Below are 26,101 nucleotides of genomic sequence, written 5' to 3'. Positions count from 1 at the left end.
TGGAGGGGGACCAGGGGTGGAGGTAAGGCATGCGCGCCTCCCTGCTGCAGGCTCCCTCTCTATGACGTATGCTTAGAAATGCCAGTTTCAGAACGTGAGATTGGGGGGGGGGGGGGGGTAGGTGGGGTGGTGGCTGACATTGCTTCCTGCCCCAGTAGTTGGGGAAAAGGTCCTGTGCCCCTGTGTTTCCATAGTTTTTCTCCTGAAGCTGTCCACGCAGTAGTGCAGATTGATTTATTAATTAGATTGGAACCCACTCACTTCGTAAAGAGTGTTTTATTGTTTTCTTCTTCATTATTTGACACCCCCATTGTAAATTATTTCAGTCTTAGAGTATATGAAGGGAGGCTACTTGGTAATGTTTGGTAAAAAAAACATGTATCAAAAAATACGGGCTGACAGATTTTCTCTGGAAACGTGGGTGTTCCTGCCTCCACACTGGTGAGTGAATAAAACATGTGACACTTTTGAAATAATAAATACCACCTGGACATGAGAAAGACCTAGAACTTTGCAGACTTGCAGATAGCAACATGTTGCAGGAATTCCCTATTTCCCAAGGAGTGTGTGTGTGTGTGTGTGTGTGTGTGTGTGAGAGAGAGAGAGAGAGAGAGAGATTTCCTGCTAAGGTAGAACAGAAACTCGCAAAGAACTTGTTCTGCACAAAATTGTGCTAGTTAATATTTTTATATCTCGAATCTTGAAGAACGAGTTGGCATTAGAAAGACCTTTTTTAGAAATAAAATTTTATTTATTTATTTGACAGACAGTGATCACAAGTAAGCAGAGAGAGAGGGAGAAGCAGGCTCCCTGCTGAGCAGAAAGCCTGATGTGAGGCTTGATCCCAGGACCCTGGGATCATGACCTGAGCCAAAGGCAGAGGCTTTCACCCACTGAGCCACCCAGGCACACCAAAAAGAACATTTTTTAATATAAGCAATATGAGGCATTCCAGAGTTAGAAATTTATCTTACATAGTTATAGCAGTCATTGAAAGGAATTGTGCAAAAAGCTCATTTTTTTTTCCAGTTTCTCCAGCTATCTACAGTTTGAAAAGTACCTTCTTGAAATTCTGTTCACTAGCCTTGGAAAATGTTATTCCCTACATCTATAAAGTATTTGTGGGATATTCTTGGTAGGGAAATGTCTCTCTGGTCAAAATGCCTGATTTGATACCCTTGGTGGCTACTCAACCTTGGGAAACGTATGTCCCTGCAGGGGAATGGCTAGAGGGCTGCATGAGTACCTGTGTACAGCTGCTAAGGTTCAGGCCCAGCTAGCGGTGCATTCACAGTGAATACAACCATCCCAGCAGTATTACTGAAAAGCTGTTTTATAGTATGCATTCTGTTGTTTTCAGTATCTTCCTCATTACCAAAGAAGGTTTAAATCTAAAATCACTCCTTGAAATTCAGCCATCAGTCAGAACAACCTATTCCAAAAGCTGTCCATGTCTTTACATAGATGTTTATGTATACTCAGATGAAAATGATGTCTTTTCATAGTATTCATACATCTATCAACTGATGAATACATAAATAAATCTGGTATGTCCATATAATGGAGTATCAGGCAGCCATAAAAAGGAATGAAGTACTGCTACACGACACAACATGAAGGAACCTCGAAAACATTATGTTAAGTGCAAAAAAACAGGCATAAAAGACCACAGACTATATGGCTCCAGTTATATGAGGTGTTCAGTATATGCAAATCCAGAGACAGAAAGCATATTAGTGTTTGTCAGGGGCTGGAGAGAATAGGAAGCAAATACTAATGAGTATGGGTTTTGGTGGGGGGGTGATAAAAATGTTCTGAAATGAGACAGTAATGATGTTCGCACACTTTGTGAATATAAAAACATAGTATTCATGTTCTCCTTAGCTTCCATAAGCACTGGGCATCAGCACACATACAGCCTCTGTCTGCAGGCCTGTGCAGGGCTATGGACTTACTCCCATGAGTCAGCCCCATACCTGGCTCACCTGGAGTATGGGCACACCCAGAAGGGGAACACAGAGCTAGTGCCCCACATCCTGCCTGTCTTGATTTAGAAAAAGGAAGAGCAGGCATTATAAAAGAAGGGTAATAAGGATTGTCTACTTTTCCCCAGGCTCTCTCTCCTCTTTTCTCCCAGACCTCATACTGTTTATTGTGTCCTGTGTAAGCTTTCCAGTAAAGATGACAACATCGCTGTTCAGTTACAGAAGTCCCCCAACCTTTGGTTTTCCAGAAGCTTTGGTATTCGTTTAGATGAGAGCTTCTAGGAAAGGGAAGAAAGATGATGTATATAGCAAAATCATTGAGCAGAACTGAAGAGAGTGCAACAGTGGACCTATTTCAGGTCAGGGTTGGAGGTCTCCTTGCTGGAAATCCTTGTCTTAAGTTAATTATACTTTTCAAATATCAGCTTTATTGAGATTCTGTTTACACACCATAAAACTTACCCTTCTAAAAGTATACAATTTAGTAGTTTTTATATTCACAAAGTGGATTGTTGCCACTTGCTGACTATCATGAGTAATAATAACTGCTGTGAACACGCATATACAATTTTTGCATGGACATAAGTGCTCAGTTCCCTAGGGTAGAGTCACAGGATCAGGATTGCTGGGTTGCTGCCAAACTGTTTTCCGAAGTAACTGCCCCAGGTTACCTTCTCACCAGCGTAATGATACATTTTAAATCACTGGCTATCTAATCTTATTAGGATCTCAAGGTTTCCATGGCTCCTATCAATTTGTTAAGGAACTCCTGGGCCATCTAGTAGTGTTTTCTTTAGTAGACCAAACCCTTTTTGAAGGAAATATATTTCAATTTCGTGACAAAATCTTATTTAATTCGTAAAAGTTCTCTTTTGAGTATAACGAATATGACATAAAGGGACATAAGCTGCCTTCTGGAAGACAGTCTTTTTTCTTCTTAAGTTATGTTAAAACTGTATTTATGACTAGCAGAGTCTGATACTAGATTAATTAAACAAACAAGTGTGATTAGACAGAAGAAAATTAGAAACCATAGGTTTCTAAAAAGGAAAGTCAAGGCTTATGAAAAATTCTCAAAGGGAAGACAGAGGGAGAGAGCACAAGCGGGAGGAGCAGGAGAGGGAGAAGCTGGGAGTCTTAGCAGGCTCAGCAGGGAGCACATGCGGGACTTGATCCCAGGACACTGAGATCATGACCTGAGCCAGAGCCAGATGCTTAACCAACGGAGCCACCCAGGTGCCCCTCACCTAGCTACTTCAAAAAATTTCTTTCTATGCTTTGTTGATTCTTTAGTTTCACTTTTTTTCTCTCGAGACTCCCATTCACGCCTACTAGAGAAGTGCCTTGGTAATGAGACCTGTGTCCCCAAGCATGTGTGCACACATCCTTCCTCCCAATCTCTCCAGTACAACCTTTCCAGAACAGGCCAAAGGGCTCTGCCCATGAGAGTATGCCCAGCTGCTCTCCAACATAGCTCTCTTGGGGCTCTCCTATTACCATTCTGACTGCCAGGATCTGCAGAGGTGTTGTGATACCTATGTTAAGATAACTTTGACTCAGATGATACCAGTCATGAGAAAGTTTTAAAATGTCACCAGATCCTGATGGAGTGGTTTGATATGGAGTTGGCTTCACCCTCTTGCTGCTTGGGTCAGGGCCAAACTGTTTTTGTGGACCTGAGAACTTCTGTGCTCTCCCATGGCATGGTATGGGTGTGGCATGGACCCTCTGTAGGAGGTAGCAACACTGGAAGAAAGGGAGCCAGCCCTGCAAGATCACAGGCACCTGGCTGTGGGCAGTGGAGGGCACATGCTGGCTATAAGGCCTCTGAAGATATACTTTCTTTTTACCTAAGTCTAAACTACCATGTATTACTAGAAAGGGTAACCTTGAGCAAATCATTTAAAGTGCAGGGTTGTAATGAAACTTAATATAAGTAAAATGCCAAAAAGAGTACTTGGCCCATAATAAAATTACCAAGTAATTATTCAGTAGTTGTAATTATTATGCTTATATGTGGATTTTCAAGAGGGAATACCTTAATAGAAAAGAGGATTTGTTGCCTTTACAGGCTTCCTGGAGTGGTTTTGAACACCTACATATGAGGCACCTCTGCTGTTATCTTAGATACTGACAAAGGCATTCACAGTGGGAGTGCAGGAAATTCCTAGAGGTGGGCCTCTTCTCTTGGATGAGCAAGTGTGCACCCCCCAACTGTTTTCATCCCCAGGAGACATTTTTCTTAGGATCCCCATGGGTTTTTCTCAACACTGCCAATTGGCCTGCTTCTAGAACTACTATATTCTTTTTGAGTGTTGTGTCACAAGAAAGTATAAAGTGATGAGAATTATTATATTATTTACAAGTAACCAGATGCATTGACCTAATTTTACAAAGAGTGGAAAGTTATCTTTACAACTGAAAATAATATTCCTGTCTAAGTTGAACACTATTAGTAATGATTCAGGAATAAGGAAGATATTATTTCTTAGATTGCACTGTGATTATATCTAAACATAGAACTTAACAGAAATGTTTGAAGCCTGTTATCTTCTTTTTTTTTTTTTTCTTTAGCTTGTTGTCTTCTGATGAGTAGGCGTTCAGGCATGTAGAGCCAGTGCTGGGTGAAAGAAGATGCACAGCGTATGTCTTTTAATAGCAGGTGGCCATCATCCAGTGCATAGAGGCTGACAGACAGATATGAAGGGAACATGATGGAGTCAGTCTTAAGCAACATTAAGGCTTAAAGAACAGTTCTAACTTCTTGGTTGTAGAAGCCCTTTATACTCTTCAAAATTAAGGAGAACCCAAGGAGAGTTTTTTAAATGTGGGTTACATTGATTAATACTTACTGTATTTGAGGGATACCTAGTGGCCTCAATGAGTTAAGCATCTGCCTTTGGCTCAGGTCATGATCTCAGGGTCCTGGGATGGAGCCCCACGATGGACTCCTGCTCACCGGGGAGTCTGCTTCTCCCTCTGCCCCTTCCCACGTTGTGCTGACAGGCTTTCTCTCCAAAAAAATAAGGTCTTTTAAAAAAGAGTCTATAAAAAATACTTAGCATATTTGAAATTAAAACTGAAAAAAATATATTTATTAGCTCACCTAAAAATCCCAATAATAAACCCATTAAATAATAACATAAATAGTATTTTTATGAAAAATATTTTCTAAAACAAAACCACTTTAATGAGAAGAGTAGTATTGTTTTATGTTTTGCTGATCTCTTTAATGTCTGGCTGAATAGAAGATAGTGGAGTATCTTTTCTGTTGTGCATTCAAACTGTTATAGTGTCATGCATCCTGTGGCCTCTGGAAATCTCTACAGTGTACTCATGAAAAAGGAAAATAAAGTCCTAGAAAATAGTTCTGGCCTTGTAGGCCACCAAAAAAGGTGTCAGGGACCTCCAGGGCTCACAAAGTCCCACTTTGAGAAACGTAACTCCAGAGTTTTCCATTTTTCAGATAATCTGGGTTGCAGAGTTCTAAGTACTACTGTCATGGTAAGTATGGAGAAATTACCAACTACATGGCCAATTTTAGGAACATTTTATACCCCAGATACATGCTGCTTGACTTTAAAAAAAATTTTTTAAAAGATCTGAGTATGCACTAACTCAGTGGAAAGGTTGCTTCCTTACATCTTCCCTTCCTATTATAGTTGACAGCACCATTGTGGCTCAAATCTCCTGGAGCAAATTCCACTCTGTCCACACCCAAAAGAAAATGATTCAGACAGTGTTAGATTACCCAGTGAAGACTTGGGAGGAGTAGTTAGATAATACAATATCAGATGAGGAACACAACCCCGAAAATAACTCAGAAAACAGGCCAAGCAAGCAGGTAGTATCAGTTAATCTAGTATGCAGAGGGAGAAACTTGCCACCTCTACCTTCTTCCAGTGGGCTGGAGACCCTGAATGTCTTAGTTTCCCTTACTTGAGTAGTTGGTTTTCCAAATGACATTAATTATCTACTAGTCAAGATAAATAAGACTGAATATAATAAGACCAGAGGAAGTCGATCATTTGTTACACCAAGAATTTACAAAATTCATGAAAAATATATAAACAGCATTGTTTCAAATGGCAGGGAAGCTGCTGTTCTCAGCCCAAAGTTCTTTAAGTGATAATATGCCCATTTGGTGTTTTCTGAGCATGCATAGCTTATTCAGTTCCGTGTACCATATTCTTGTCCTAGGATGGGGCACCTTGAGTATTTTTAACACCAGGAGAGGCATCTGAGTGTTGATACCATTTCAGATTCTTATGCCAAATTAATGAGGCTTTTTCTGGAGATGCCCTCAAGTCGGTCTGCTACCCCTGTAACTCTTATTAGAAAGAAAGGAAGAGTTGAAAAACATTTTTAAAAAGATTTTGTTTATTTATTTGAGAGAGAGAGCAAGAAAAAGAGAACAAGAGCTGAGGGAGAGGGAGAAGCAAATTTCCCCCACTGAGCAGGCAGTCACTGGGGGGTTGGATCCCAGGAACCTGGGATCAAGACCTGAGCCAAAGGCAGACACTTAACTGACTGAGCCACCCAGGTGCCCTGAGTTGAAAACCATTTAAAGGAAATCTCTGAGCCCACATCCTGCTTATGCTGTTGGTCACAGGAGTGTCTTTGAAAAGAGTATACTTTGCATTTTGAGTAGTTTTATCACTAGCTTATTCTATACTAGTACTTTATACAACTAGACTATAAGAAAGTGATGGCTACATAGGATCTCTCTACTATCTTTACAAGTTTCTGTGAATCTATAGTTAGTTCAAATTAAGTTTTTAAAAAGTCAAGTGATTTATTGATTAAATAGTTTAAAAAGCAGTAATAGTTAAATAACTGTGAATTACATAATATTACTTTTTTGGGAGTTTATTTGAAAGTACGAAAAGATACCAATAATAGCAATAGCAGTTGCCATTTATGCCACACTCAGGCACAAAAATTACATTCTCTCTAGTCCCCACAACCATCCTGGAAACATGTCCACAGCCCCATGTGGGGCTCCCATGGAGGGAGGTCACAGCTAGGCTTAGACCAAACCTGTGTGTGACTAAAAAGGATCCTCTTCTCACTCTAAGATGCTTCTCCCCAGTGGTTACCATTGTTTTAACAGACCCCTAACTTTTTGGTTTTCAAAATGGGTAGTAAAAGTATTATATGTTCTTGTAAATTTTAGAGTGTCCAAAAGGCATAAAAGTGAATATAGGAAAAAAAAAGTACTAAGAGTTCTTTTATAAATCCTTCCAGATATAAAGTTTCATGTTTCCAATTTTTTAAAAATATTTTATCTATTTATTTGACAGAGAGAGAGAGGGATCACAAGTAGGCAGAGAGACAGGCAGAGAGAGGGGGAGAAGCAGGCTCCCTGCCGAGCAGAGAGCCCGATGTGGGGCTTGATCCCAGAACTCTGAGATCATGACCTGAGCTGAACGCAGAGGCTTAACCCACTGAGCCACCCAGGCACCCCTCATGTTTCCATATTTTAAAAAATATATGTATTTAACTTGCAAGCAAAATTGGATTTATAACCCCATACATTGTTGGGAATGTAAAATGGCACAGCACTGCATACAGCAGTTTGGCAGTTTCTCAAAAAGTTAAACACAGAATAACCGTATAACCCAGCAAATCACTCCTAGGTTATCTACCCAAGAGAACTGAAAATGTATGTTCACACAGAAACTTGTACATGGATGTTCATAGAGGCAGTTTTCATGACAGCTGAGAGGTGGAAATAACCCAAATGTCCACAAACTGATGAATGATAATATCCATACCATGGAATATTACTCAACCAAAAAAAAAAAGAATATAGTACTGACACATGCAATAACATGGTCTAACCTTTAAAAAATCATGCTCAGTGAAAGAAGCAGATATTAAGACCACATATTATATTATTCCATTTATTTACAGTGTTCATAAAAACAACTAGTTCATAAAAAACAGTAGCAAGAGTGACTGCAGATGGGCACAGCAGGGAGTGTAATATTGGCATGATAAAACATTCTGAAAGTAGTGGTGAAAGTTGCACAACTCTATGAATACACTAAAAATCAGTGCACTGTATACTTGAAAAGTATGAATTTTTTCATTTGCAACATATTTCAATTTTTAAAATGGGGTTTATACCACCTTCTATGTTACTATGGTAAAGAATTCGAGGTGTTCATATTGCATCACATCTCACACAGAAGGGAGTATACCCCTTTCAACAGTCCCCAGAGACCCCAATCCAAATACTACTCATTTTTTGTGGCAAATACAATTTTTTACTCTGGTAAAATAGGCATAACAAAATGTATAAAATGTATTTTAAGTGTGCAGTTTGGTAATTATAATTTTAATATGTGCATGTATCTTGATGTCTTCCCATTTAAAAGGTACATCTGTTACTATAAATAAAAATATAGAAGCTGCCTAATTTTCTGAGATGTGACCCAAATTTTTCTGCAGAATCACTTTATGCAATCTATAAATTAGGATATATCCTAAGAAGTTTATTCTGGCAAAATGATGTTTTCAGATTTTTAAATGATATTTATAAATATAATGACTTTATATGTCCTTTTTCTCCCTCTATTTTAATTAAAAGTTTATTTTATAAACTTTTTAAAAAATTAAAATAGAAACTTTTGGTGGCCTCTGCCCTGTGAGGCAGCTTGTTTGTTGTTTTAAACATTTTAAAGCGATGGCTTTTTAGAAAGAATGAGTTTCCTATGCAACAAAGTGAAAGCTTATGCAAAAATGAGTAGTAAGGAATGAACTGACCTGGGGAAAAACAATACATTCTAACTGTGCCAAAAGTCAGCTTCAGCACAAAGTCTGTCCCAGTTAGAGGCTAGACTCATTTAGAGGAATGTGTGTGCTGCCCGAGAGGAAAGTTCTAGTTCACAGAGCAGCAGCAGCCATCTGAATCATATGTATTTTCCAAAACAGGAGAGAAGCTGATTTATTATAAGACAATGCTTTTTATTTAATGCATAGGGGTCCTATTCCTAAGAGTCTACGTTAAAATATAAACTTGTGGGCGCCTGGGTGGCTCAGTGGGTTAAGCCGCTGCCTTCAGCTCAGGTCATGATCTCAGGGTCCTGGGATCCAGTCCCGCATCGGGCTCTCTGCTCAGCAGGGAGTCTGCTTCCTCCTCTCCCTGCCTGCCTCTCTGCCTACTTGTGATCTCTCTCTGTCAAATAAATAAATAAAATCTTTAAAAATAAATAAATAAATAAATAAAAAATAAAATAAAATATAAACTTGTAACCAGTCCAAACTTTTAAAATTAGCCAATAGCATCCTCTAAATTAGCATCATTGAATTCAAATAGAGCTTTTCTAAGGCTATGTTCATAGTACAGCACTTCTCAAAGAAAATTACGAGGGAACACTGATTTCTTGGGATATTAATAGTGATTACGCCAAAAAGGATTTCATGGATATAAATCAAAAAACCTTCCGTTGGTCCAGATTTTACATGTGTCTTTTACACAAAGTTTTCCAGAACCTGCCATTCCAGTGTGTCCTCCTAAGCCACAGATATGCTGCACAGGGCAACCCTAACTGACCACAGAACCCTGTCGTCATGGAGTTTATGGGACTCCAAACAACAGAAGCATGTATCGAGTACTTACTTATTCTGAGCATAGAAACCCACATAGATGCTGTATATGCATGCAGCTTCTTTAGGTGGAAGTTTATAGTTTTCCAGGAGTGCACCCATTTCATCTAGGTTGTCACAGTACATAACAGGCAGAGCTAGAGTGAGACCCAAGTCTGACTCCAAGGCCCATGCTACACCCACACCCTCTTAAACAACGTGCTTGAGTAAAGTCCTAGCATTGTCTTAGAAATTTAGTTAGGTCTAAGGTGAGAAACGGGTTATTTATTGGTTTAAAAAATTAGTCTGGGGCACCTGGGTGGCTCAGTGGGTTAAGCCGCTGCCTTCGGCTCGGGTCATGATCTCAGGGTCCTGGGATCAAGTCCCGTATCGGGCTCTCTGCTCAGCAGGGAGCCTGCTTCTCTCTCTCTCTCTCTGTCTGCCTCTCTGCCTACTTGTGATCTCTGTCTGTCAAATAAATAAATAAAATCTTTTAAAAAAATAAATAAATAAAAAATTAGTCTGGAGAGATCTTCCATCTTTTTGTGTCTTCTTCAATTTCTTTCATGAGTTTTCTGTAGTTCCTCTAATACAGATCCTTTACCTCTTTGGTTAGGTTTATTCCCAGGTATCTTATGGTTCTTGCTGCTATAGTAAATGGAATTGATTCCCTAATTTCCCTTTCTGTATTTTCATTGTTAGTGTGTAAGAAAGCCACTGATTTCTGTACATTGACTTTGTATCCTGCCATGTTGCTGAATTGCTGTATGAGTTCTAGTAGTTTGGGGATGGAGTCTTTTGGGTTTTCCATATAAAGAATCATGTCATCTGCGAAGAGAGAGAGTTTGACTTCTTCATTGCCAATTTGGATACCTTTTATTTCCCTTTGTTGTCCGATTGCTGTTGCTAGGACTTCTAATACTATGTTGAAGAAGAGTGGTGAGAGTGGGCATCCTTATCGTGTTCCTGATCTCAGTGGGAAGGCTGCAAGCTTTTTCCCATTGAGGATGATATTTGCTGTGGGTCTTTCATAGATAGATTTGATGAAGTTCAGGAATGTTCCCTCTATCCCTATAACTTTGAAGCGTTTTAATAAGGAACGGATGCTGGGTTTTGTCAAATGCTTTTTCTGCATCAATTGAGAGGACCATGTGGTTCTTCTCTCTTTGCTTATTAATTTGTTCTATCACATTGATTGATTTGCGAATGTTGAACCATCCTTGTAGCCCAGGGATGAATCCCATCTGGTCATGATGGATAATCTTTTTTTTTTTAATTAATTTATTTATTTGACAGAGAGTGAGAGAATTCACAAGTGAGCAGAGAGGCAGGCAGAGAGAGGGGGTGGAAGCAGACTCCCATCTGAGCAGAGAGCCCAATGTGGGGCTCGATGTGGGGCTCGATCCCAGGACCCTGAGACCATGACCCGAGCCAAAGGCAAAGGCTCAACCCACTGAACCACCCAGGTGCCCCGGTGGATAATCTTTTGAATGAGCTGTTGGATCCTGTTTGCTAGGATCTTGTTGAGAATCTTAGCATCCATATTCATCAGTGATATTGGTCTGAAATTATCCTTTTTGGTAGGGTCTTTGCCTGCTTTGGAGATCAGGGTAATGCTGGCTTCATAGAAAGAGTCTGGAAGTTTTCCTTCTGCTTCAATTTTTTGAAACAGCTTCAGGAGAATAGGTGTTATTTCTTCTTTGAAAGTTTGGTAGAATTCCCGAGGGAATCCATCAGGTCCTGGGCTCTTTTTTTTTGGGAGGTTTTTGATCACTGCTCCAATCTTGTTACTAGATATCGGTCTATTCAGGTTGTTAGTTTCTTCCTGGTTCAATTTTGGGATTTTATAGTTTTCCAGGAGTGCACCTATTTCATCTAGGTTGCTTAGCTTATTGGCATATAACTGTTGATAATAACTTCTGATGATTGTTTCTACTTCCTTGGTATTAGTTGTGATCTCTCCCTTTTCATTCATAATTTTATGAGTTTGGGCTTTCTCTCTTTTGGATTAGTGTGGCCAATAGTTTATCAATCTTATTGATTCTTTTAAAAAAACCAGCTTCTAGTTTCATTAATACGTTCTACTGTATCTCTGGTTTCTACCTCATTGATCTCAGCTCTAATCTTGATTATTTCCCTTCTTATGTGTGGAGTTGGTTTGATTTGTTGTTGATTCTCCAGTTCTTTAAGGTGTAGAGACAGCTGCTGTATTCTGGATTTTTCAGTCTTTTTGAGAGAGGCTTGGATGGCTATGTATTTCCCCCTTAGGACCACCTTTGCTGTATCCCATAGGTTTTGGACTGAAGTGTCTTCATTCTCATTGGTTTCCATGAATTGTTTCAGTTCTTCTTTGATCTCCTGGTTGATCCAAGCATTCTTAAGCATGGTGGTCTTTAGCTTCCAGGTGTTTGAGTTCCTTCAGAACTTTTCCTTGTGATTGAGCTCCAGTTTCAAAAAATTGTGATCTGAGAATATGCAGGGAATAATCTGTCTTTTGGTATCCGTTGAGTCCTGATTTGTGACCCAGTATGTGGTCTATCCTGGAGAAGGTTCCATGTGCACTTGAGAAGAATGAGTATTCTGTTGTTTTAGGGTGGAATGTTCTGTATATATCTATGAGGTCCATCTGGTCCGATGTGTCATTCAATGCTCTTGTTTCTCTATTGATTTTCTGCTTCGATGATCTGTCTATTTCTGAGAGAGGCGTGTTAAGATCTCCTCCTGGATCGGAAGAATAAACATTGTTAAAATGTCTATACCGCCTAGAACAATCTATACTTTTAATGCCATTCTGATCAAATTTCCACCGGTATTCTTCAAAGAGCTGGAGCAAATAATCCAAAAATTTGTATGGAATCAGAAGAACCCCCGAATCACTAAGGAAATGTTGAAAAACAAAAATAAAATGGCGGGGCATCATGTTACCTGATTTCAAGCTTTACTACAAAGCTGTGATCACCAAGACAGCATGGTATAGGCATAAAAACACACATAAACCAGTGGAACAGAGTAGAGAGCCCAGATATGGACCCTCAACTCTATGGGCAAATAATCTTTGACAAAACAGGAAAAAATATACAGTGGAAAAAAGACAGTCTCTTCAATAAATGGTGCTGGGAAAACTGGGCAGCTATATGTAGAAGAATGAAACTCGACCATTCTCTTACACTGTACAGAAAGATAAACTCGAAATGGATAAAAGACCTCAACGTGAGACAGGAATCCATCAGAATCCTAGAGGAGAACATAGGCAGTAACCTCTTCTATATCAGCCACAGCAACTTCTTTCAAGATATGTCTCCAAAGGCAAAGGAAACAAAAGCGAAAGTAAACTTTTGGGACTTCATCAAAATCAAAAGCTTCTGCACAGCAAAAGAAACAGTCAAGAAAACAAAGAGGCAACCCACGGAATGGGAGAAGATATTTGCAAATGACAGTACAGAAAAAAGGTTGATATCCAGGACCTATAAAGAACTCCTCAAACTCAAAACAGACAATCATATCAAAAATGGGCAGAATATTTGAATACACACTTCTCCAATGAAGACATACAAATGGCTATCAGACACATGAAAAAATGTTCATCATCTCTACCCATCAGGGAGATTCAAATTAAAGCCACATTGAGATAACACCTTACACCAGTTAGAATGGCCAAATTTAGCAAGACAGGAAACAACATGTGTTGGAGGGGATGTGGAGAAAGGGGAACCCTCTCCCACTGTTGGTGGGAATGCAAGTTGGTACAGCCTCTTTGGAGAACAGTGTGGAGATTCCTCAAGAAATTAAAAATAGAGCTTCCCTATGACCCTGCAATTTCATTACTGGGTATTTACTCCAAAGATACAGATGTAGTGAAAAGAAGGGCCCTCTGTACCCCAATGTTTATAGCAGCAATGGCCACGGTCACCAAACTGTGGAAAGAACCAAGATGCCCTTCAACGGACGAATGGATAAGGAAGATGTGGTCCATATACACCATGGAATATTATGCCTCCATCAGAAAGGACAAATACCCAACTTTTGTAGCAACATAGACAGGACTGGAAGAGATGATGCTGAGCGAAATAAGTCAAGCAGAGAGAGTCAATTAAATGGTTTCACTTATTTGTGGAGCATAAAAAATAGCATGGAGGACAAGAGGAGTTAGAGAGGAGAAGGGAGTTGGGGGAAATTGGAAGGGGAGGTGAACCATGAGAGACTATGGACTCTGAGGTTGGGGTACTAGGTGGTGGGTATTATGGAGGGCACGGATTGCATGGAGCACTGGGTGTGGTGCTAAAATAATGAATACTGTTATGCTGAAAATAAATTAAAAATTTAAAAAAAATAAAAGAAAATTAGTCTATCACCGAACATTGCATTTCTCAGACTTACAAATAGGAAATGAGCATATCAAAGGTGCTAGGTCTGATTTCTGCAATGAAGTATGTAGGTGCTTGTGGGTATCAGTGATTCATTCACCAAGTCTTTTTGACCACTTCGTATGAACTGGGCTCTTCTCTGCAGCAGTAGAAATAAATAACTGGGATAAATCCATGCCTATCCCCTGGGGAGCTCACATCAAACAGTGTGGGGATGGCAGAGAAACAGGAGCCAGGAGGCATGCTCAGTGAAAAGAAAGCAGCCAAACCTGGAACAGGAAGTCCTGGGCACATAGCAGACAGGGAGCAAGTGGACAGTCCATGTCCTGTTGCCCCCTCCCTCTTCCTCTGCCTCACCCAGAGGCACAGTGGGCCCACCCAGTTCCTTAGTCTTGGGGAAGGGCAGTGAGAGGTCAGATGAAGTCACCTCTCCTCTGAGCCTTCTCTGACAGCCTTTCCTGACCTTAGTCAGCCCTGGTCACTCACAGCCCTGTCCATCACTCATACAAGTAGCGGCAGCAGCCTACTTCTCAGAAATAACCGAGAGAGAGAGAATGAATTTTCACTTGGCATTCCTTTTTTGGCATGTGATTTCCTGCCTTTGCTTATTTTTTGTGCTTGATTTTGACCCAGAACCTGAAAATTCACAGCAATGATATTGAGCTGGGTGTCTATCACAGGCCACACTCTGTGTGGGCTTTTTCTGTTGTAATTGGTGTAAGAAATGAAAAGGAGGTGGGAAAGTGCTTGAGTCTTGCTCGAGTACATGATTTGCAGGTTCTGAGTTGCTCAGGTGCGTTAACTGCTAGATCCATAGCCCCTAAAACAGTACTTGCTATTAAACACTGAAGAAGTAATATGTCACGTTAGTTATTAGGGACACAAGCTTTTTAAAAAGTAACTAACATATTATATACTAACATTGTTGAAACTTAGAGCAAAATCTAAGAAGCCGTTGTGACTTATGCATGAATGATACACACTCATAGCAACTAAAACGGGATTTTTTTATTGTGGTAAAATGGACATAATATAAAATTTTCCACCTTAACCATTTTTAGAGGCATTGAGTGCATTCACACTATTGTACATCCATCACCCTCATCCATCTCTAGAATGTTTCCATCTTCCCAAACTAAAACTCCAAACCATTCAACACTAACTGTCCATTTCCCATCCCTCAGTCCCTAGCAACCGCCATTGTACTTTCTGTCTCTGTGAATTTGACTCCTCTAGGAATTTCATGAGTGGAATAAAAATATATGTCCTTTTTTGTCTGGCTGTATTCTTTATTTTAGATAATTTGATAAATAGATAACTTTCTTTTTATCTGAGTAACACATACCTGTTTTGGAAAAAGATAGGAAACACATAAAAGCCTAATGAGGAAAGTAACTATCACTTCTGAGCTCTGCTCAGAAACCCACTAAAATCATTTTTGTATCTTTCAGTCTTCTTTTCCTTTGGCTTATTACATGGAGGTACATGTATAGAAATATACATAAAAACATTGTAATTTGTTGCTGGCTTTTCACTTAACAAGGTTTCAGAACCATTTTTCCATGTCTTTAAATATTTTCTATGTAACCATTTCAATGGCTGTATAATACTTCATTGGGAGATATATCATAATTTAATGAACAATATCCTTTCTGTTCTTGTGCAGTTTCAAAGACCTGTTCATCTGTGTGACCCTCTCTTCCCCATCTGAATCAACAGGGATGCTGAATGGTATCTCCCTGGCATTAGGGATGGTGTCTGTTAAGCAAAACTGCATAGGACCAGGTCATAAAGAAGCGCTTAAGTGAATACTATCGACAACATCTTTTCTTTTTCCAGGACAGCAGGGCTTTTCAATTTGATCGATACCCTGTGGCCTCCAGTGATGCCCCTGAAAGCACCTGGTCATGGCCAAGCCTGTGAAGAGGTAAGCCAGCATCTAAAGAGCTTTCCCTGGTCACTGCCTGCTCTATGCCAGTTGCTGAGCCAGGCCCTACCCCTAGTCCACATCCCTGAAAAGGATAGGTCTAGTGACTGTGAGTCAGGAGGACAGAGATTCAGACTTGCTCACCTCACTCCATAGTCCAAACTCTGGCTGCTTTCTCTACTTGTGCCATACTCCCCATTCTTGAGGTTAATTTACGGCTATGTTTTTAAACCACAGTAGAAATAAATACCATTGCAACAATTAGGGTCTTAGCCTCATCCTAATTAAGACACAGGATGTTTTCCCCATCACCTCCCAATCACTATTAGAACCAAGCCTCAATTACCAGATAGAGCACAAACTCATAACCTAATAAATAAAGTCCATGGATATTCTTTCAACCACCAGGTGAGCCAGGGATTTCCATTTTTCTGCAGCATCAAATTGTCGATGGTAGTTGCTCACATGTAGCAAAACTGATCAAAATTTGTCCCTTCTTCTCCATCCTGAGTTTTATCCGGCAGACTGAGCAGCAGCTACTTTGGGCCCCAGCTCCCAAAGCTAAAAACAGGGAGCCATCTTGTTTATGTGGTAGCTGACTTCCTAGCAGACTGCTGGAACTATGACTTTGTATAGTGCTAGACCAAGAAAATAGTTGTCAAAAATGCCAAATTCTAGATTATTTAAGAAGAAAAAGTTTCTAAATATTTTCTGGGGGTGCCTGGATGACTCAGTGGGTTAAGCCTCTGCCTTCGGCTCAGGTCATGATCTCAGGGTCCTGGGATGGAGCCCTCATCTGGCTCTCTGCTCAGCAGGGAGCCTGCTTTCCCCACTTGTGACTTCTCTCTCTGTCAAATAAATAAATAAAATCTTAAAAAAAAAAAAAAGAATACTCTGAAGAATGAAATTTTTAAATGAAGTCTTGAATCCATAGTAAATTCAAGAAGTTAATTCATAAAGTTCTAATGCTTGGTCATAGATATAAACAACATAATCTATTTCTTATACAACCTTTCAGATAAAAAGAATGCATCTGTGAATAAATGTCTATATATTAAAGAGTAGATTTTAATAGTATATTTAAATCTTTTACTAGCATATTTATGTTCTATCGTTGCCTTAAATTTAAACAGGTAAAAAATCACATGCCTCCTCCTAGCTTCTGTTACATCCTTACTGCTCATCCAAATGTGGGGCAAATTGATATAATTGAAGAAGACCCCATTTCTAAACTTTACCAGCCTCCAGTTCCCCGCTTCTTAAAAGAAATTCTCCAGGTAACATCTGTGTTTCTAACAGGGTCTTTAGTTATTCTTACTGTATTTTTATGCTTTTTGTGATGTTCTAATCATTTTCAATGCCTTTCCAGACTAGTGATCTTAGTACCCGTTGCAGTTTCTATGCCAGAGTGATTTATCAGAGACCACAGGTAATCAATCCCTCTTCCTTTCTCTCTCTGATAAGGTGTTATAAAATTTACTAAAGGATAACCTCTCATAGAAATTAATGGAGTGCTAAGATAGAAAAGCATTTTAAAAATCCATTTATGTGTGATCCATGCTGAGGCAATTAATCCATTCCTTGTGCAGGTGCAGCCTGCCAGCCACTGTGGTAAGTACTATGTATGAAAAACTTAAGCATAGCTCATGTGAAAGGTTCTCAGCCCAACACTGTGAGTTCTTTTCTGGCACACAGATTATAGAAAGGAAAGAAAGGAGGTGGAAGAAGGAGTCTTGGGGTTGAGCTTAGCCCCTGTTAGAACTGTCCAACAGCTCTGAGCCATCAATAGGGAAAGGAAGCCCTGTAACCCCGGGGAGGTCTCAGCAGTGCTGGGGAGCTGCAGCCTAGAGGAGCTGCCTCTTGGCTGCCTTCCCACTCAAGATCAGCAAGAAGTAGACAAGAGAAAGGGATGTTTTTGGCAAACTGAACATATGGTGTAAGTTCTTCCAGAAAGAAACCTCTGGTTAACCTTAACTCCATGCAAATCTCACCTGCAGTATACAAAACATCCCATTGTTCAAACCTCATTTTCCTTTTCTCTGTTCACCTTTTAGTGAATTTGTACCTCTCCTAAGGAATAAGAGTGATTAACGTTAGTTAGTCACAGTGCTTCCTGTGAGCCATCCAAGAATTTGGGTCAGGGACAGGCCCACAGTGATGATGAGGTCCAGGCACCTGATGTGTCTCTTACCTTCCAACCCTGAAGTGAAGTGAAGGCTGACTGTGAACTCCCCCACCCACCATCTGCAGAACGCTCAGTTTGTTAAGACATGCTTGGCATCTGCCATATTCCTGTTATTCTAACACACATTCCAGGTTGTAGGGCTGTAATCAGGCTCTGCAGCTGCCATTTACTCTGCAGATAACTGTCCTCAGAGGCAATATACCCCATGTTCCTGTCCACAGAGCCTCAGTTGCTCAAAGCCCCAGCTGATAGCAGACATGGAAAATAAAAAACAGGTGTCAGATATACCATTTCTAGTCTCGACAATAGCCCCAGTGGATGGGCGCCCTAGGACAGAGAAAAAAAAACTGCAGATCATCTGCCTCACTGGTTGAAGGAACCCTGCATTGGGACTGGTTGAAAACACTGATAACCTCCTGCCCCAAGTTCTCTGCCAAGAAATATGCTTCCATTAGCCTAGGTGCAGCCTGCCAGCAAGTATGGGTTTCAGTGGGTGTATGTACTAAAGAAATGGTGGTACTTAGGATGTGTAGGTGCTTGGAACACAATGGAACAGATTCCTCAATGCACTAAAATCTTCTACCTTCTGTATTTTGTTTGTGGAACAGAGAATCACCAGAAACCAACTTCCTCAGGGAGAAATTGAAATAAGCTAAGTCCCAGGGGCACTGTGTGTTCAAGTATACATTCTATAGTGTATACATTCTACAGTGACAACATTGACTTTAAGAATGGCACAGTGAGTCACTGCAAGACCTTGAATTATCAAAGAAGATTCAGTTGTATTTTCATTATACAAATGGTTAAGTCATGCAAGTGAAAGACATATTTTTTGTATTTAACTTTTTTTTTAAGATTTTTTTTTCAGTGAAAGGAAACAAATTGCCATTTATTAATATTACTAAATATTCTGCTTGCCACATCTCTCCACAGGCACTATAACTGATGAACAGTTATGACAACAGCCACCATTCAGTGAGCTAAATGAAATAACTCTGTACCAAGCATAGCTGTTTACATACATTTCCTTATTTTTTTAATTTTTAATTTTTAATTTTATTTTAAATTTCTTTTCAGTGTAACAGAATTCATTGTTTTTTGCACCACACCCAGTGCTCCATGCAATCTGTGCTCTCCATAATACCCACCACCTGGCTCCCCCAACCTCCCACCCCCTGGCCCTTCAAAACCCTCAGGTTGTTTTTCAGAGTCCATTGTCTCTCATGGTTCACCTCCCCTTCCAATTTCCCTCAAATCCCTTCTCCTCTCCATCTCCCTATGTCCTCCATGTTATTTGTTATGCTCCACAAATAAGTGAAACCATATGATAATTGACTCTCTCTGCTTGACTTATTTCACTCAGCATCATCTCTTCCAGTCCTGTCTATGTTGCTACAAAAGTTGGGTATTTGTCCTTTCTGATGGAGGCATAATACTCCATAGTGTATATGGACCACATCTTCCTTATCCATTCGTCCGTTGAAGGGCATCTTGGTTCTTTCCACAGTTTGGTGACCGTGGCCATTGCTGCTATAAACATTGGGGTACAGAGGGCCCTTCTTTTCAATACATCTGTATCTTTGGGGTAAATACCCAGTAGTGCAATTGCAGGGTCATAAGGAAGCTGTATTTTTAATTTCTTGAGGAATCTCCACACTGTTCTCCAAAGTGGCTACGCCAACTTGCATTCCCACCAACAGATTAAGAGGGTTCCCCTTTCTCCACATCTCTCCAACACACGATGTTTCCTGTCTTGCTAATTTTGTCCATTCTAACTGATGTAAGGTGTTATCTCAATGTGGTTTTAATTTGAATCTCCCTGATGGCTAGTGATGATGAACATTTTTTCATGTGTCTGATAGCCATTTGTATGTCTTCATTGGAGAAGTGTCTATTCATATCTTCTGTCCATTTTTTGATATGATTATCTGTTTTGTGTGTGTTGAGTTTGAGAAGTTCTTTATAGGTCCTGGATATCAACCTTTTTTCTGTATTGTCATTGGCAAATATCTTCTCCCATTCCATGGGTTGCCTCTTTGTTTCTTGACTGTTTCCTTTGCTGTGCAGAAGCTTTTGATTTTGATGAAGTCCCAAAAGTTCATTTTCACTTTTGTTTCCTTTGCCTTTGGAGACATATCTTGAAAGAAGTTGCTGTGGCTGATATCAAAGAGGTTACTGCCTATATTCTCCTCTAGGATTCTGATGGATTCCTGTCTCACCAAGACAGCATGGTACTGGCATAAAAACAGACACATAGACCAGTGGAACAGAGTAGAGAGCCCAGATATGGACCTTCAACTCTATGGTCAAATAATATTTGACAAAGCAGGAAAAAAATATACAGTGGAAAAAAGACAGTCTCTTCAATAAATGGTGCTGGGAAAATTGGACAGCTATATGTAGAAGAATGAAACTCGACCATTCTCTTTTTAAAATTTTTAATTAATCTCTACACCCAGCCTGGGGCTCAAACTTACAATCCCAAGATCGAGAGTTACCTGCTCTACTAACTAGGCCAGCCAGGCACCCCCCTAACTTTTATTTTGAATAAAATTATTCTAAATTTTTAGATTCATAGTAATTATAGATTCATAATAGACTTCAAAGAAATATATAGTGTACACCCTCTCCTGTACTAACACCCCTTACCCTCAATAGCCACCATACAACACCCAATACAACACCCAAACCAAGAAACTGACATCAGTACTAATCTGGTTTCATCATTATAATTACATTATTTCATGATCATTACACAAATGAAACTGTGCAATATATATCAGTGTTGTTTCCTAGGCCAGCTGCACAAAGTACCAAAAACCAGATTGCTTGAAACAGCAAAAATTTATCATTTCACACTTGTGAGGGCTAGAGGTCTGAAATCAAGGTGTCAAAGGGCCATGCTATGTCAGCTCTGGGGAATATCCTTCCTTGCCTCTTCCAGCTTCTAGTGCCTGCCAACAATCGTTGGCCTTCCTTGGCTTTATATACATATCACCCTAGGCACATGACCATCTTCACCCTATGTGTCTTCTTGTTGTCTTCCCTCTGCACCTGTTAGTGTCCAGATTTCCTTTTTTATAAGGACTTTAGTCAGATTTGAAGAGAGACTGTTGTCATGATTTCATCTTGACTTTATTAAATTTGTAAAGACCTTATTTCTAAATTAGGTTACATTCTGAAGTACTAGAAGTAGGACTTCAATTGATTTTTTTGGAGGGACACAATTTGACCTATAACAGCTACTTTGTTGGTGGTGGTAGTGGTGATGGTGGTGGTGGTGGTGGTCATCGTCATCGAGATTCATCCAGGGAACTAATGATGTTGGAAATCCTTTCAGATGTTTATTTCCCATCTGAATAATTTCTTTGGTGAAAGGTCTATATGTGTCCTTTGCCCATTTTCCGTTTGTATTATTTCTTTTTTATTGCTGAATTTGGAAGTTCTTTATATATTTTGTATACAAAGCCTTTGTCAGATATATGATTTGCAAATATTTCTCAGGGTCTATAATTTGTCTTTTTATCCTTCCAACAGTGGTTTTTCCAGAGCCGAGTTTTTCATTTTTATGCAGTCAAATTTATTAACTTTCCCTTATAGATCATGCTTTTGTCATAAAGTCTAAGCCAAGCCAAGCCATTTTGCCTAGTTTTAGGTCCCAAAGTTTATCTTTTATGTTCTTTTCTAGAAGGTTTATAATTTTACATTTGAGTCCATGGTGTATTTTGAGTTGATTTCTTTAATAAAGTATTAGTTTAGGTCAGGGTTCCCTTTTTTTGCCTAAAGATGTCCAGTTGTTCCAGCATTATTTGTTGATAAGCTGTCCTTCCTCTGTTGAATTGCTTTTGCAACTTTGTCGAAATTAATTGGGCATTTTTGTGTGGAACAGATCTATTTTTAATAAAATTTTAGCAATTAGATTGTAGCACTGCTTTGAATTAATTGGTTATTTGTGTATTTTTACGGATGACACCCCAATGGTAAAGATAATTTATAGTTAATTTCAAAGGAAATTAGACCATTTTGGCTCATCAGGAGATTGAAAAAGAGATAGTAAGCCAAATCCAGGGGATTTACAAAAAGTATCTGAAATATTTGAAGACTGTCAGAAAAACTCCCAGCTGTAGATAATCTTGTAGAAATCTTTGCCCTAAGATATCTGCCATTTTTTCAAATTTGATTTTGCTAGTTGTTCCCCAAAATCATTTATAACTCCACAGTCCAACACAGTATCATGTACTGTATTTAGTTGTCGTGTCTCTTTCTTCTTCAAATGGAATATTTCTGCATCCTTGCATATCTTTATGACCTTGACAGTTTTTAAGAATAGAGATCAGTACTTAATAGAATTTCTCTCCATTTAGATTGACCTGATGTTATCTCATGAATAGATTCAAGGTACGCATCATTTTCAGGAATACCACATAAAAATACTGTCTTCGTATCAGGAGGTACACAGTTGATTTGCCCCAGTGCTATGATATGTTATCAGTTGATTAAGATGGTGTTTTCTAAGCTGCTCAACATCACTAATCATTAAGGAAATACAAATCAAAACTATAATGAGATACCTGTCAGAATGGCTAAAATTAACAACATAGGAAACAACAGGTGTTGGCAAGGATGCAGAGAAAGGAGAACCCTCTTGCACTGTTGATGGGAATGCAAACAGGTGCTGCCACTCTGGAAAACAGTACTGGAGTTCCCTCAGAAAGTTGAAAATAGAAGTACTCTATGATTCAACAAATAAACGACTAGGTATTTATCCAAAGGATACAAAAATACAGATTTAAGGGGCATATTCACCCTAATATTTATAGCAGCTATCATAAATAGCCAAATTATGGAAAGGGCCCAAGTGTCCATCAACTGATGAAAAGATAAAGAAGATGTGGTCTACTTATAGACTGGAATATTACTCAGCCATCAAAAAGTATGCTATCTTGCCATTCCAACAATGTATATGGAAGAGCTAGAGGGTATTGTGCTAAGTGGAATAAATCAAGTCAGAGATGAAAAATACCATATGATTTAACTCATGTGGAATTTAAGAAACCAAACAAACAAAAGGGAAAAAAAATAGAGAAGCAAACTAGAAAACAGACTTTTTTTTTTTTTTTTTTTTTAATTAAAGCACGGGGACAGGACCCATGGGCAGGAAGAGCTGCTTAGAAAACAGACTCTTAACTATAAAAAAGAACTGAGAGTTACTGGAGAGGAGGTGGGTGGGGATGGGCTAAATGGGTGATGGGTATCAAGGAGGGCACTTATGATGAACACCGGGTGCTGTATGTAAGTGAAGAATCACTAAATTCTCCACCTGAAGCTAGTGTTACACTATATGTTAACTAACTGGAATTTAAATAAAAACTTGAAGGGAAAAAAAGGTGTTTTCTAGATTTCTCCACTCTAAAGTTAACTAATAAGTATCTTATACTTATAAATAAATTAATAACTCTGTAACAAGTATTTTATAGGAAGATACATTGAGTGATCTTGCCTGAATGTCAAGAATGTCAAATCGTACCTTTTACATTGAGTAGTTGGCATTCAGCTATACTTATGAGCTTATTTCCTGATTTATTTATGTATCACCATTTATATCAGTATGGACTAGTGGATTCAGTTTTGTTCAGTGGATTAGAATCTCACCGTTGTTTAGTTTGTTGTTTGGGTTTGCCAGATTCAAGCTGGTTCGTGAGGTCTTTGGTTGTGTTCCTATCATTCTTTAAGTGTGTCCTTACTTTCTGACACAGTGAGATGTTTCAGACTCATCTGTGCTTTCTCTATTCTGGAAACAGCCATCTCTCGAAGGAGGCATGGTTGATTTTAATGGAGAATGACTTTTAAAAGCAAAGGTCTGGGTACTAGATGGGCTTACTGCTATTGAGAGGTTATTGTCTCTTGGCCCTCCCAATGGACAGTGCAAAGAAGTATATATGTGTAAACTCATGCACATATGCCCATAAATCCATACCTATTTCTTTCCATCTATTCATCTATATCTGAAATCATGAGTTTATACCCGTATCTCCAATTGTAGATCATTACCACAGAACTGACTTTAGGTTTCTCTATTTCCATATTTATAACTCTCTTATCCAACAGTGAGAAAACCTGGTTCTCATTTTCCTCAATATAATTTAATCTAATTTCCAATCTGTGATCAACCTCCTAACCATGTGAGCTACCCCCTACACCCCAAGCCACAGTTCCTCACCATCCAAGTCACTTTCCTTGCCCAGTCCTGTCAGTCAACCAAATGGAATCCTCAGCCTGATTATGCCATCCACAACAGTAGCACTAACTGAGTTTTGGGCCAGCCAGGTTCTCATGGTCCAGCCCTGCTGACCATAAGGGTCTTCCCAGGCAAAGCATAGTTCCCATTTGGATATACTGAATCCTAAACCTTGAGCAAGGGGAAAGGGAAAAATGCCATTATAATTAACTTGAGAAGGCACTACAACTTTTGTAGATATAAGAAAATTATAATAATAAAAAAAAAGACTAAAAGAGAAAGATCATTACTGGAGTTAAGATGGCAGGGTAGTAGGGGAGACACTGAGCTTTCCTTGTCCTTGGAACACAACATCCAACTATTTTGAATAGTTGAATTACTCTGAATATAAATGGACTAAATGCTCCAATCAAAAGACAAAGGATATCAGAATGGGGGTGCCTGGGTGGCTCAGTGGGTTAAGCATCTGCCTTCAGCTCAGGTCATGATCTCTGGGTCTGGGATCAATCCCCATGTCAGGCTTCTTGCTCAGCAGGAAGTCAGCTTCTCTCTCTCTCTCTCCCTATGCTCCTCCCTACACTTGTGGTTTTTTTTTTTTTTTCCTCTCTCTCTCATTAATAAATGAATAAAATCTTTAAAAAGAAAGAAAGAAACTCATTGATAATACTACAATAATAGTAGGGGACTTAACACCCCACTCAGACCTATGGACACATCATCAAAGCAGAAGATCAAAAACAAAACAAGAGATTTAAATGACACACTGGGCCAGTTGGAGTTCACAGATTTACTCGGAGAATTTCATCTTAAAGCAGCAGAATCTTCTCAAGTACTCATGGAACATTCTCCAGAATAGATCACAACCTGGGTCACAAATCAGGTCTCTGCAGGTACAAAAAGATTGAGATCATACCATGCACATTTTCAGACCACAATGCTATAAAACTTGAAGTCAACCACAGGAAAAAATTTGGAAGGTCCACAAATATATGGAGGCTAAAGAACATTCTACTAAAGAATGACTGTGTCAACCAGGAAATTAAAGGAGAACTTAAATATACATGGAAACAAATGAGAATGAAAACACAACACTTCAAAACCTTTGGGATGCAGCAAAGTTGGTCCTAAGAGGGAAGTATATAGCAATACACGCCTTCCTCAGGAAACAAAAATCTCAAATATACAACCTAAACTTACACCTAAAGGAGCTGGGAAAAGTAGAGCAAATAAAAGCTAAATCCAGAATATAGATTAGAGCAGAAATCAATGATATAGAAATTAAAAAAAAAAAAAGAAAGAAACAGTAGAACAGATCAACAAAAGTAGGAGCTAGTTCCTTGAAAGAATAAGATCAATAAACCCCTAGCCAGACTTACCAAAATGAAAAAAGACCCAAATCAATAAAGCCATGAAAGAGGAGAGATCACAACCAACACCAAAGAAATACAAACAATTATAAGAACATACTATGAGCAACTCTACGCCAATAAATTCAACAATCTGAAAGAAATGGATGCATTCCTAGAGACATATAAACTACCCCAACTGAAATTGAAAGAAATAGAAAACCTGAGCAGACCCGTAACCAGCAAAGAAATGGAATCCGTAATCAAAAATTACCCAACAAACAAGAGTCCAGAGCCAGATGGTTTCCCAGAGGTATTCTACCAAACACTTAAAAAAGAATTAAACCTATTCTTCTGAAACTGTTCCAAAAAATAGAAATGGAAGGGAAGCTTCCAAACTCATTCTATGAGGCCAGCATTACCTTGATCCCAAAACCAAAGACCCCACTAAAAGGAGAATTAC

At 39.2% G+C, this 26,101-nt stretch overlaps 1 protein-coding gene across 9 annotated transcripts in view; it reads left to right on the top strand.

Moving 5' to 3' along the window:
* SPIDR (scaffold protein involved in DNA repair) overlaps nt 1-26,101 on the top strand; it is a 609,776-nt gene that overhangs the window by 560,214 nt on the left and 23,461 nt on the right. For 8 of the 9 annotated variants that reach the window (XM_059166493.1, XM_059166499.1, XM_059166494.1 and 5 more), the window contains 3 exons: nt 15,782-15,869; nt 17,003-17,146; nt 17,239-17,298. In XM_059166493.1, coding sequence (XP_059022476.1) covers nt 15,782-15,869; nt 17,003-17,146; nt 17,239-17,298 — 292 coding nt within the window. The remainder of the gene's footprint in view (nt 1-15,781; nt 15,870-17,002; nt 17,147-17,238; nt 17,299-26,101) is intronic. The other variant, XM_059166495.1, reaches the window with a different exon arrangement.

This window comes from Mustela lutreola, chromosome 3 (genome assembly GCF_030435805.1).
Source record: "Mustela lutreola isolate mMusLut2 chromosome 3, mMusLut2.pri, whole genome shotgun sequence".
Lineage (NCBI taxonomy): Eukaryota > Metazoa > Chordata > Mammalia > Carnivora > Mustelidae > Mustela > Mustela lutreola.
Note: the sequence above shows the minus strand (reverse complement) of the source record. Positions and strands in the feature narration are given on the sequence as shown.